Here is a 13,939-nt window from a genome sequence, read left to right as displayed (position 1 = left end):
AAGGTCCTGGCTCTCCTTGAACCTTTGCCGTGCCTGAATTAATTGTTAGCCTTTCATGCTGCTAAGAATTTGGGATCAGGTGGATCCCATGCGTAGCTCGAGTGCAATTAAGCAACGTTTTCGCCAGGATGGGCCGGGAGAACACACAGCAGCCCTTCTCCCTCTGACCTTTGGGTAACCTGAAGTCATTAGACCAAGGGGCAGGGGAAGAAGGCTGGGGGTGAGGTGAGGTGGGGGAAGCCAGACCCTCAATCAAAAAGATTGCTGGATCTTTCTCCTTTTTAATTAAGAGGGCTACAGTCACAACCCTTGATAATAGGTGCCTGCTCCCCCTCCCCTGCTGGTTGGAAGGATATAATTGAACAACTACATTCTTATCCTGCCTTTCTTCCCAAGAGCTCAGAGCACTTTCTATAGCTCCTTGTCACTTTATCCTCACAACAACCCTGTGAGGTATATATAAAGCCGGGTAAGGGAGTGACTGGCCCAAGGTTATCCTGTGCGCTTCATGGCTGAACAGATGCCAAGTCACCTGTCACTGTTCTCTGTGCCTCCTCCTTGCAAACATGTGCTCCAGCACAGGGGTGTAGTTATAATCAAGCAGATGGGTTCAAACAGGGGCGGAGCTATAATTGGGCAAACGGGTTCAAAGAACCCGGGCCATGCCCAATCAGGAGCCACCATTCGTGGCCCTGACACGCCCCCCGCGTCTGACGTCAGACACAGGGGCGGTAGTTTAGCTCCTGAAGGGGCCGCGTGGTCCCTTCAGGAGCTAAGACTTGTGCTGCGTTTGCAACGCAGCCCAGAAGCGGCCCTTCCCTGCAGGGAAGAGCTGTTCCTGGGCTGCGCTGCGAATGCAGCACCAGCCTTCATCTAACTGCCGGAGGGGCCGCACAGCCCCTTCAGCAGTTAAGCTGCTTCTCCCAAACGGAGCCTCAAGGCTCCGTTCGGGAGCCAGACCACGCCCCCCGCGTCTGACATCAGATGCGGGGGCGTGGCTATCCCATGTCTGATGTCAGACGCAGGGGGTGGGGCTATCGGGGCATCCGCTGCGGCTGCACATGGGCTGCCGGCAGGCTAGCTACGCCCCTGGGTTCAAAGAACTAGGTAGGACCCCCCCGCCCCACCCCTCCCTATTTTCTTCATTATCTCCCTCATACCGAGGAGCCGCCAGGGAGAGGGGCGAACATGGGCCCCCTCTCGCCTAGCTACGCCCCTGCTTCAGCACATGCCTTTAATACTCAAAACATTTCTGTGTCAGACATTAGCCCTATCCAGACATTACACTGTACGTATGCCCAGCTGTCTGTACACATGTGTTTTTGTGGTGCCCTCTCACACATTATATTCAATGCACAATCTGTGTACAGATGTGTATGTACACACAGTTATTCACACATTGGGCTTACATGGATGATACACAGCGGACACACATGATAAATAAGGTGTAACGCTGAGATCGTGCCCTCCATGATGCAAGCAGAGGGTGTCCTGATGCATTTTCTGGGCATCCCTTAAGTGTGTGTGTGGCGGGGTGGGGCATCTTAATAACTCCTTTACATGTGAGAGCACATGTAGAGGATTTAAATAAACAGCCCCCACATGCAATAAATTGACACCCCATAAGTGCATTGGGACACCATGAAGTCCTTCACATGACTGGGCAGGTGGCATGGTGGGTGGGTTGTGCGGGACAGGTTGGTTGAACTCACCTTCCCTCCCACCCCAGACAAGTGCTGGTCTGTTTCTGGGAGTGTGGCCTGCACTGCCAGATGATCTGCCACAGCCAAGAGCTCCAGAAGCCAGAACTACGTATCCTGGCTTCCAGATATCCCACAATGCACTGTGTGACATATGCAATGCATAGGGGGATTCCCCCAGGAAATGAACACTCTAGGTGCTCATCTCTGTGTTCACTGGGGCTGAACATAGCCCTAGTGAACACACAATCCTGGAGCCCAGGTTAAGGGCTCGCTTGATCCCTTTTAAACCCTGGCTAAGAGCCGCATTTAAAAGCGGGGCTAGGCAGCGCTGCCCTGCTGGGATCGGGCTCCATGCTGGCAGTTCTCATGCACAACCTAACCCAGGCTGGGCTTCCCTAGCCTGAGTTAGGGTGCACATGCGAATAGCCTCCATTCGTCAGTGTCATGGAGGGCATCTCAGCATGACACCTTACTTACATAGGAGCTCTTAGGACTGGACCTCAGGGATATTTTATTTTATTTTATTTTATTTTTTATTTATTCAATTTTTATACCGCCCTTCAGAACTGGCTCAGGGCGGTTTACAATTAAAAACAGAAATCATTAAAAACAATTAAAACAGAAATACAAATATAAACACCAATTTAAAAACATCTTTAAAAACAATTAAACTATCAAAACAATTAAAACCTTGAAAATCAGGTTAACATTAAAACAATTAAAACTAATTAAAAACCCTAAAAGGCCAGGCCAAACAGATGGGTTTTAAGGGCTCTCTTGAAGGACAGTAAAGAATTAAGATTACGAATTTCTGCTGGGAGTGCATTCCACAGCCCAGGAGCAGCTACAGAGAAGGCCCGCCTCTGAGTCACCACCAAACGAACCGGTGGTAACTGGAGACAAACCTCCCCAGATGACCTTAACGTGCGGTGGGGATCATGTAAAAGAAGGCGCTCTCTAAGATATCTTGGACCCAAGCCGTTCAGGGCTTTAAAGGTAATAACCAGCACTTTATATTTTGCCCGGAAACATATCAGCAGCCAGTGTAACTGTTTCAAAACAGGCATCATATGGTCTCTCCGGGTTGCCCCAGAGACCAATCTGGCTGCTGCATTCTGAATTAACTGAAGTTTCCGGACTACGTACAAAGGCAGCCCCACATAGCGCACATTGCAATAGTCAAGCCGGGAGGTTAACAGCTGATGCACCACTGTTTTGAGGTCATCCTCTTTGAGGAATGGGCGCAGCTGTCGAATCAGCCGAAGCTGATAGAAAGCACTCCTGGCCATGGCCTCCACCTGAGATACCAGGGTGAGGCCTGGGTCCAGGAGTACTCCCAAGCTGTGCACCTGCTCCTTCTGGGGGAGTGTAACCCCATCCAGCACAGGAATATCTAATATCCCTCAGGTTCTGAGCCCCCACAATGAGCACCTCCATCTTGCTTGGATTCAGCTTCAATTTGTTATCCCTCATCCAGCCCATTACTGCCTGTAGGCAGGCATTTAGAGAATGAGTGCCATTTCCTGAAGATGAAAAGGAGAAGTAGATTTGAGTGTCATCAGCATACTGATAACACCCAGCACCAAACCTCCTGATGACCTCACCCTGCGGTTTCATGTAGATGTTAAAAAGCATTGGTGACAGAATGGAGCCCTGAGGAACTCCATATAACAGCTCCCGTTTTGAGGAGAAAATGTCACCAAGCTCCACCATCTGGAATCAGGGGCGTAACAAGGCTGGAGTGGGCCCAGAGACAAAATTTTAAAATGGGCCCCTCACTGATACACATACACACACTTCACAATATATAGTCATGTGACTTGCCTCTGGGGGGCCTCGCGAGGTGTGGGGGCCCCCAGGCAGCCGCCTCCCCTTGCCTAATGGTAGTTACACCCCTGTCTGGAATCTACCTGAGAGATAGGAACAGAACCACTGCAAAGCAGTGCCCCCTATCCTCAACTCCCCCAGGTGATCCAGAAGAATACCATGGTCAATGGTATCTAACGCCGCCGAGAGATCCAGAAGAACCAGCAGAGTCACACTCCCTCTGTCGATTCCCCGGTAAAGGTCATCCATCAGGCCGACCAAGGCTGTCTCAACCCCATAGCCAGCTCTAAAGCCGGTTTGAAATGGGTCTAGATAATCAGTTTCCTCCAAGACTGCCTGGAGCTGGTCGGCCACCACCCTCTCAATCACCTTGCCCAACCAAGGGAGATTGGAGATTGGCCTGTAGCTGTCCATCGCTAAGGAGTCCAGGGAAGGCTTCTTTAGGAGTGGTCTAACCATTGCCTCCTTCAGGCAGGGGGGCACCCTACCCTCCCTCAGCGATGCATTCACGATATTAACTAGGCCACCTCCAACAATCTTCCTGCTAGATAGAAGCAGCCAAGTCGGGCAAGGATCCAGAGAACAAGTGGTAGGCCGCCCCGCCCCAAGCAGCTTGTCCATATCCTCAGGAGTCACAGATTGAAACTGATCCAATCTAATACTGCAAGAGGGATTGCTGGACACCTCCTCCATAGACCAGGATATGGCCTGGTCCTCTGCCATGAGGGGGAGCACCGTACACTCCCCAGCAGCATCCATCTGTGCAGGCCACTGCCGCAGTGTGGGGCCGGGCTGAACACCAGCCGCCTCTCAGCAGCTGAGAGGTGGCTGCCAGGGGGTTAAGCCGAGGCCAGGAGTCCTCCTCCCCCCCCACTGCCATCAGTGGCGATGACCAGAGCATCACACTTGACTTGTGCTCATCCCAGCGTCTCTGTCTAACTGTAAGGCGCACCTGCGCAATTAGAAAGAGATTGTTGCATGCCTGTGACATCATGGGCTTGCAACGATCTCTTTCTAACTGTGCCGGCGCACAGGTTTGGCATGGAAAGAGGCCCCCCAAAATGTAGGTTTCAGGGGCCTTGCAGTGGGGGCTCCCAGCAGGGGCAGTCCAGGCAGCAAAATTGCCTAGGTGTGCCCCTGCTTACTTATGACACATATAAATAAATATCCATCTTTATTTTTATTTTTCTATGTAAACCACTTTGGGAACTTTTGTTGAAAAGCAGTACATAAATATTTGTTGTTGTATCTGTGCATATCGTAAGAACATAAGAACAGCCCAGGGGGATCAGGCCCAAGACCTATCTAGTCCAGCAGACTATTTCTCACAGAGGCCCACTGGAGGCCACTGGGAAGCCCAAGGGCAAGAGGTGAGGGTATGCCCCTCACCATCTGTGCTGGCCCATTATATTCAACACCTGTACAGTAGTACACTTCCTATCTGTACCCTGCATTTAAGGGGGATCTGTTTCCCAGTTCAGTTTGAACATACGTACAGCCATTCTCACAAAACATGTACAAGCATACGCACACCTGTACACATGTACAATGTACTGTCTGAAACAGGGCTAGATCATACAGTTATAAAACACAAGGTCTGAATAGGGCTACTGCCCTGCAACTGGAAGGCTGAGCTTTCTTTTCACAGGTTAGCAGGTGGTATGAGGTAAATTTTATTATGCAGGCTCCCCCCTGGTCTGCTGCTGTGCAGTATTGGTTTGTGGTGATGTCACAACACCTGGCTGGTGGCATCCAAAAGTTCCTGTTTAACAGTCACCTCCTCTAGGATCCATGAAGCCAGGCTGCTCTGCACTAGGACTGGGGTGAAAGAGATGCCCTCAAGAGGTACTCCAAGCATCTTCTTTCCTTGTTGCCAACCCCACCCCCACCCTGCAATGCATTGCAAAGCTTTGTTTGTGACCTCTTTCGATATGATGTGAGAGATTCCCCCACTGGTATTGCTTCAACACATAGCTAGTCAGCTTCCTGCACTTGGAGAATTACCGCCTAGTACTGTGCATCTGACATTTATGTACTCTTGCCTTACAAAAGCTTCAGACAATGCCTCTCAGAGGCAGTTACCCGCTTTGGAACTGGGCCCAGCCTCAACGGTAGAGGTGGTTGCAACACACCAGTTGATCTCTCGCAAAATAACTTTGTAGAACACAAGTTAAAGAATGCTCTTTACAGTTCAAATGTCTGCTCTGCCAAATGGCTGTTATGTTGGCACCGTTGCTTTGCTAATAACTCGAAACACCATTTTATCCTGCACATTCACTGTGCATTATCTACCATTTCCAAGCCAGTTATCAACCACCCTAACCTGTATTGAATATTAGTGGTGAGTACACCAGTATAGCTGAACCTCTTCCATTTTTCTTGCTAACAAACTGTTAATCAGGGTACAGCTCTATTAACTGGCAGAGTTAGAGTTACCAGCGTGGGCCCTGAGTAATTTCCAGTAATGGCTTTCAGTTGCTTTAACTGAAAGGCACTGTCTTTAACTGCCACTGTCTAGTTTTATTTTTGTTCATTCTTGCTCTTTGATTTTACTTATGGCATTAAAAAACCCTGCTCTGTCTGTCACTCTGGTCTCTTTCAATGAAGGGCATTACACACATCTTGTAAAAATAAAATAAGTAGCCAGCCATCAGTGAGGATGTGGAAAGGAATGAAGCACCATACTTAAAGAGAAGGTGCAAACTTAATTTTAAGGAATTTAATTCTAATTCACTGTAAAATTTTATTTAACCATCTATATTGGCAACAATTAGAATAAAGAAATGTTTTAGGCATATGACTTGCTTGTTCTTATAGAAACTGCCCTGTCCTGTGACTATGCTCATTTGTTTAGAATGTCAGGGGGAGAGAAAATAGTTTGTTTGAATCTTATTCTATCCTGGAAATGGCAATTAGGCTATGTGTACCACAAAATGAATGTGATGCTCCTCCCTGCATCACATGAGGAAGTTTCAGGAAGGGAGGAATGAAAAAAGGACACCCTTTCCACTCTCTAGAAACCTCTTCCTGCTGTGTAAGTATTCAAGTTCAAGGCTGGCAGCCAGTACGAAACTTGAGCCCTTTCACACAATATAGCACCACAGATGTAGTTTTTTGGAGATAAAAAGGTTGTTCCTTTTCTTCTTTTCCCTCCTGAAACCTCTCGCCCCCCACAACCCCAGTGAGCTCCAAACACTGCTGAACAGGAACATTCGTGCTACGGTTTGGAACACAGCAACATTTGGTTGCTTGCCACACTAAAGTGTGTCCTATAGAACAGGAGTGGTGTGGTCAACTGTCAGTCTGTTGCTCAAAGTCCCAGTATTATTGTATCCAACCCCAGGGAGAATTGGCAAGTTCTGCTTTTCTGGGCAACACCAAGTTGGCCCCATATTTGAGGACATCTCTTCCTCCTGCTGCGCCAATTGAACCTCTAAGCTCTTAAAAAGGAACTAGTGGGCCCGGGCACAGAGCATCTGCACCTCTAGTTGGGCTCAGCTGCCCCCCCCGCCATGCCACCACTGCTGTCTCATCCTAGGGGTGGGGGTGGGGCCAGGCCATCCTGCCACCGCCCCTTACCTCTGGCTCGCTGTCCTCCTCTTTGGGGTGGTGGGGCTTCACTCGCTGCCCGTCCTCCTCCTGCCACCTGTCGTCCTCTCGCCCTCATCCTCAGGGCAATGGTACCGTCCTCTTCCTCCTTCCGGCTTGCCGTCCTCCTCCTCAGGGCAGCGGGGCTTCACCCACCGCCCCAACCGCCTCCTGGCACATGCTCCTCCCTCCCACTCTTGCACATGTTGCCTCCTCTGGGCCTGCCATTGGTCGTGGCTGCAGTGGGGGGTGGAGCTTGCCACATCCCCACGCATCCCCTCTACAGGAATTAATTAGACAGACAGACAGACAGACTCTGGCCCTTCTGGGAGCTAACACTATCCTCCCTTGCAGAAGCAGCACATCAATTCTGAATGGTATGCATTAGCACCTGAATACTTGAACAATGGAAATGCTTTAAAGGTAATAAAGGCACAAGAAAGAGCACCTTCTTCCCTGCCTCCCCCCCCCCCCAATTTTCCTCTATGCTTTTCTGGGTATAAAATTCATATAGATATTGGAGTAGAATAATTATAGACATTATTACTAGTTTGAATACTTTTTCTGAGACAAGTTGGACATGTAAGTAAAGCCGGGGGGCGGGGCGGTATTTGCTATTATTAATATATGCATATTGTAGCAAACAGAACAAAATATTTTAATTTGCATATAAATCAAACATCTTACAGTCATTTTATTTTGGAAACATTTCCAAGAAGCAATATAATTAAAAAAGCAACATGTCTGGAATTCAAAACAGTAATTCTAAACCAAAGCTTGGCCAAATAGTCGATACACATGAAAGCAGTTCCAAATAGTCCCAATGGGGGTCACCTTGGCAGGTGGGAAAAATGGTCTGATGCACCTCTGGCATGCCTCCATCTGCCACGTTTGTGCCCACAATGAGATAGCATCAGTTATAGTGCAGAGGTATTTTGTACAAACAGGGCTTATGAATGGAACTAAGAAAGAAGCAGAGACCAGTAACTAAACGTGTACAATCTGCCTTAGAAACAAGGCATTTTGGCTAATGCGAGGACAAGAAAGCATAGAGATATTCTGTGCTCTTATTTCTAAATCGTGCTCAGCCCAGTGGAATAAGTTTATCTCTGACATCCTATCTTTGAAGGGACATGCTGAATCACTTCAAGTTTAGAACTGAAATCAATTTAGAAGAATGTGAAGTTCAAATTTCAATTTGCAACATCCCCAGGATAACACACAAAATTCTCCACTGTTTGAATTTAAAAAACTTGAATTGTGGTAGTGAAACTCACATTTTGGTTTTCTGCATAATGGTTCTGATGCTCACACTTTGCAACAAGATTGCATTTGAGCACTGACAGATCTCTCCTATGTATTTCTCCTCTTCTATAAAAGACTCCTCATTTATGTAATTGCTACCTCTTGTGAAAATTGCAAATCCCTTTCGCTGGGGTAAGAGCCTGCCTTTGGCTCTTGCATGCCATCTTCTGATTTTAAAGCATCACTACAGCTCCCAAATTATTCACCAGCGGCCTTGGCGGCCACAAGTAACATGAAGAATGGTTGTTAGTTATTCAGCTCCAGAAGTCATACTGGTCAGAATGCAACTTTATTCACTTTAAATGAAATGTAAGGAACTTTCTATTTTGTCTTATCTGACTCTCATACAGGGGTGCTGTGAGCAACTGTGAGAATCTCCATGATAGGTACTTTTTGAAGTCACCATAACTCCACGCATGCATGGCTTGGCTATGAGCCTTGTACAGTCCTGCAAGGATTGTGTATGGGCCACTGTGATGTGTTAATCTGCCCTAAACAACAGGTATGGACAGATACTTCATTTTAACCATTGGATTTAGCCATCACACCTGCCTAAGGGAGGAACATCTGTTCTTATGCCCTCCCATGCTGGTATGCCAGGCAGAATATGACAGTGCACAGTAGCCTGTTGCTTTTGCTACTCGTGTCGCTATACACAATTAAGGATGACTTGCAATATTTTGGGTCTAGTGATGTGTAATTACATATTTATAGACTTTTATTTATCACACACACACACACACACACACACACACACACACACACACACACACACACACACACACACTCTCTCACTCACTCACTAGCGATTTAAGAGAACACACTACCTTTCACAAAAGTTAGCCTTCCCCTCATCCATTTAATGGATGGATATTTTTGAATGCAGCAATATGGGTCCTTTTTCCTGGTACAATCTATTAGCAATGCAAAGGCTGAGAAAAAAAATACTCATGTCTCATGGAGCACTTTCTGATTAGGTTGATGGGAAATGTAGCTATTATAGGAAGCAGCAGATAGGACACCCTTGGTATATTGCCTAAGCTCTCAAGAACAGAACACCACATTTGGGGAGGAGAGCTGGTCTTGTGGCAGTGAACATGAATTGTCCCCTTTGCTAAGCAGGGCCCACCTTGGTTTGTATTTGGATGCATGACTATATGTGAGTACTGCCTGTCTGCTGTAAGATATCATATTGCCCTAAGGGAATGGGGCTGGAGCTCAGTGGCAGAGCATCTCCTTGCATGCAGAAGGTCCCAGGTTCCCTCCCTGGCAGCATCTCCAAGTATGGCTGGAAGAGACTCCTGCCTAAAACCTTGCAGAGCCACTGCCAGTCAGTGTAGACAGTACTGTGCTAGACGGACCAAAGGTTCGGCTCTGTATAAAGTGAATTCCTATGTTCCTATCCTGAATATAAGATGTAAAAGTGCTGTCAAGTCGACTTACTCCTGGCGGCCACAGAGCCCTGTGGTTGTCTTTGGTAGAATACAGGAGGGGTTTACCATTGCCTCCTCCCGTGCAGTATGAGATGATGCCTTTCAGCATCTTCCTAGATCGCTGCTGCCCGATATAGGAACCAGCGGGAATTCGAATCGGCAACCGTCTGCTTGTTAGTCAAGCATTTCCCCGCTGCGCCACTTAAGTTGGCTATATAAGATGCAGGCCCTGATTAATATTCCTTTTTAAACCAGTGAGCCTTCTTCCATCAATACAGCAATGAGAGGCTAACAACAGTACCCATTCCACCAGTAGTTAAAAAGCAACATACAATTTATGTGTGTATATACAATATTATATACATCTCCTGCAATATTTATGTAATAAATAAATATTGTGAAAATAATGCACATTTCCCCCAGCTAACTGCATAGAGAAATAATTTGAAACAGGAACTGTTAATCTCTTGTAAACAGTTTTATTCACTCTTTCAAGAGTCATGCAGTCATAAATACATATTGCATCATTGCCATTGAGGTGTACATGAGTGTGTCTAGAGGGTTCCATACCCTTCATGTGGGGCAAATGCCCATAAGAACAGAGTCTGTCTGCAGTCCTGAGTGGGGCTCCAGCTGCCTCCCTACTCCAATGGCCTGCTATACAAGGAAGCATTCTAGATGGGCATCGGTTTCCATTGGCAATTTCTGTTAATGTCAAAAGGAGCCCTGGGCTGCATGAAACTTGGTCTTTGCCTTCTGCTATGCTAAAGGATGGGAAAACCAAGTGCAAAAGAGGACACATACATTTTGTACTGTCTTGCTTGGAAACACTTCCTTATTCCTTGGGAAGAGCCCCAAATGGTCCACCCTACATTACTTTCAAGCCATTCCTGGAACATATAGAACTATCTCATTTCAGAAGGGTATTTGGGAGTACAGAGTAAAACATACACAGGTGGAATCACATACATACATGAACAACAGGTCAATCCTGTCATTCTTGTCAACATTTCTCCCTATCCCTTGTCTTTCTTCATACAATGTTCTACATGGACGACGGCAAACTACTGGCTCCATGTATTTAAAATGTAGAGATAAATTTGAGAAAATGCACTGTCAATAGTCTTATTCAAAGCAAGTGGGCTAAGAGAACCTGAAAGCTCTGATGGCATAAGTCACCATTGTGCTCACCACCACCACAGAACCCTACAAGGACTACAAGATCATAAACATTTCCAGAGACTGCATGCTGAATACCCCTCAGTGAGATGATCAGCCAGGTAAGCTAAAGTCTTCTCTGTAGTTTTTGTTTGCCACAATAATTAAAATTATTATTATTAAGGCTCAAGCCAGGTGACAGTTCTTTTAGCTATGAAGGTGGTTAGAAAGAGAAATACTGATTATGCGTATGTACTAATCCCATCTTTGTCTCCCACAAACTGGCTTGTGGGGGAAAAATGACACCAACACATTCTGCAGAACCTGTTTGAGCAGAGGGGACAGCGAGACAAAATCAATGCACATACATATGGGAAGTGACGAGACTTCCAAACCACTTTCAGTCCTTTTAGCAATGCATACAATCAGTTTTGTTTAGCTCCGTCAAATAAGGTGCTGTAGGAAGACCTGAGAGGATTTGAGTTTTCTCTCTTGAAGATGGATGCCAGTTAATGCTGAGCAAAGCAAGGTGTCACCAAACCTCTTTTTTAGATTTAGAGGATTCAGAGAACCAGTGCCAAAACACTTTGCACTCCCAGCTGAGACTTACCTTGCAGGAGCTGGTTTCAAATATCATGCCCCACCAATTATCTGATTAAGGACTGGATAGAAGAAAGGATTCAAGCCTAGAGTAAGCTCTCCCCCACCCACATTATGCGATCCTTCCAATGATTTATCCTCTCTGAATTAGCACTTAGTTGCATGGAGATATATTATTGCTCTGCTCAGCTATAGTACTGGAAGTGTAGGACAATGACAGAAGGCTACAGACAGTCCTAGCTAACACAACTTAACTTTAGAGGACCAAGAGGTTTGCCATTCCCCTTTCACTAACTGGTGCAATTGCTCATGTGCATTTTATGTATGGTTCCTGCTGACTGCCTCTCTGCTCTAGCCTGTGCCTACTAGCCGCTGAATTGTTATTTCAAGAATGGTAAAGCTCACCTCGAGTTTAGTGCAGACATTCTCAAACAGTGGGTTCAAAGCAGATGGTAGTTCACACCAAGACTGCCAGAGGTCCCCTGTGTCAGGGGACAATGCAGCAAATGAGATGATGGGTGTTAAGATTCAACAGGCAGCCCCAACCAAAGTAAATATATATATATATATATTACTGCTGGGAGGAACTGCTTGGCAAAATAGCTGGGAACCACTATTTCAGAATGACTTCCATGCATTCATCTCCAGGGAAACCAACATAACATGAGTGAACCAAAACATATCCAGTGGTTGTGCTTTAGGGACTTTCATCATATAGGCAGAGCTTGCCCTGTAAGTAACATCATGCATAAGGTACATGAGACAAATTGGCCATTTTTAAACAAAACAAAGACACATCTCACAATTGTGCATGTGTATCACTCAATAATCCTCCTGTAACCTGCTTTGTGCTGATTTTTGCATTGACTTTTCTCAACTAGAGCCAACTTTTACCACACATGGCAAACATTCTTTCACTTTTGACTGAATCCAAAGCCAGTAGAACTCAGACATGTTATCTGTTTATGTGAGTTTTCACACCTAAAGAATCCCTTTAATCATCTTCTGTTTGCTGGCTGGCTATGTGCCTAGTGTCCCTTTCCCCAATCCAAGATAAAAGATGTACTAATGTAGCTGCTCTATATTAAGAGTATATCCTTTGTATGAAGAACAGGTTAGCAACATGGAGCACACCACTATGCTCCTTGTTACAGAAGAACCCCGGTCTTACAGAACAGACGCTACCATCAGCCAGCTCTACTTGGGCAACTTTGAAAAGGCTGGAGCAGAGTGGGGAAGGGATGGGCAGTGAAAGAGATGATCTCATTTCTTCAGCTATCAGGGCTGCTGCACACATTATAAGCTGCTGAACACACACTTTCTTTCCACTGTGCAGCATGGACAATGCAGGATTTGCAAGACAAGATTTGTTTACCGCGTACCTTACATTCTTACAGATTCAGTTTAAAAGTGTAAAAATTGTAATTGGGTGAAGCAGCAGTAAGTCCTAACTAGGAGGGGGAGATTGCTGTTATAGCAATCACTAAGGAAAGCTTCGGTTACACCATAAAGACAGATCAGTAGAGAAGAGAGATGGGCTGCCTGTGTTAACAGAATGGTAGGAGGAGAAAAAGCATAAATGTGTATGGTGCAGCAACCATTAAATCCAACTCAAGTCATTCACTTGTCCTACTGTGAATTTTGTTTAACACAGAAAACATATAGAATTTGGATCCATCATTAAGGATGTTCAGTTACAGAGGGATTTTTTTAAAAAAGTAGTATTTGACAATGTTAATGACCATGACTTTGCTGCTCTTTCCTTCGTAGTGTTTTAGGAAAAACATGTTCAGTGAGGCAGTTCTTCCCTCCATACAATGTGACATCATCAAGGATACAAAGGTCCCAGCATGCATTGTGTATCTCCATCGTGTTCCAGGTTGATGCTTTGGGCAAATCATCAGTTGTATCTCAGGATATGGTTGTGACTCAGAGTATTGTCCTCTGATATCTGTGTACCTAAGAGGAAAATGTAATGATAAGAAAAGCAGCAATGGACAATGGTGTTGATGCAAGCCCAGTGGTCTAGAGACAGTATTATACAAGTACCAAAATATCTTTCTTCTTTTAAATCTGAGAAGATGATGGTTCTACTACAGTTGTAGGACAATACTAATTCTTTAAAAGGTTGTTAAGAACAAACGTAACAACTAGCTTGGAATTTTTTATAGAACTCATTTCATTTGAGGTCTTCACGAAGGCTTGTTTGCCCTGTGGTGTTTGCAGTTACTACAAGGTTCACCTGAACTATGATAAGACTTTTTGAACACTTCTTAACATTTTGCTACTCCATACTAAACACACACCCATGGAGTTTTACCATAT

At 45.8% G+C, this 13,939-nt stretch overlaps 1 protein-coding gene and 1 long non-coding RNA gene across 6 annotated transcripts in view; one reads left to right on the top strand and one right to left on the bottom strand.

Annotated features, from left to right (window-relative positions):
* Window positions 1-9,017, top strand: part of LOC128344684 (uncharacterized) — a 47,025-nt gene extending 38,008 nt beyond the window's left edge. Inside the window, exons 2-3 of the long non-coding RNA XR_008315987.1 lie at window positions 7,473-7,541; window positions 8,774-9,017. This is a non-coding gene — a long non-coding RNA (uncharacterized LOC128344684). The remainder of the gene's footprint in view (window positions 1-7,472; window positions 7,542-8,773) is intronic.
* A 1,306-nt stretch (window positions 9,018-10,323) lies between these two features.
* RNF157 (ring finger protein 157) overlaps window positions 10,324-13,939 on the bottom strand; it is a 110,791-nt gene continuing 107,175 nt past the window's right edge. For all 5 annotated transcript variants that reach the window (XM_053295368.1, XM_053295373.1, XM_053295369.1 and 2 more), the window contains one exon: window positions 10,324-13,573. In XM_053295368.1, coding sequence (XP_053151343.1) covers window positions 13,515-13,573 — 59 coding nt within the window. In that variant the 3' untranslated portion in view covers window positions 10,324-13,514. The remainder of the gene's footprint in view (window positions 13,574-13,939) is intronic.

Source organism: Hemicordylus capensis, chromosome 2, assembly GCF_027244095.1.
Source record: "Hemicordylus capensis ecotype Gifberg chromosome 2, rHemCap1.1.pri, whole genome shotgun sequence".
Classification (NCBI taxonomy): Eukaryota; Metazoa; Chordata; class Lepidosauria; order Squamata; family Cordylidae; genus Hemicordylus; species Hemicordylus capensis.
Note: the sequence above shows the minus strand (reverse complement) of the source record. Positions and strands in the feature narration are given on the sequence as shown.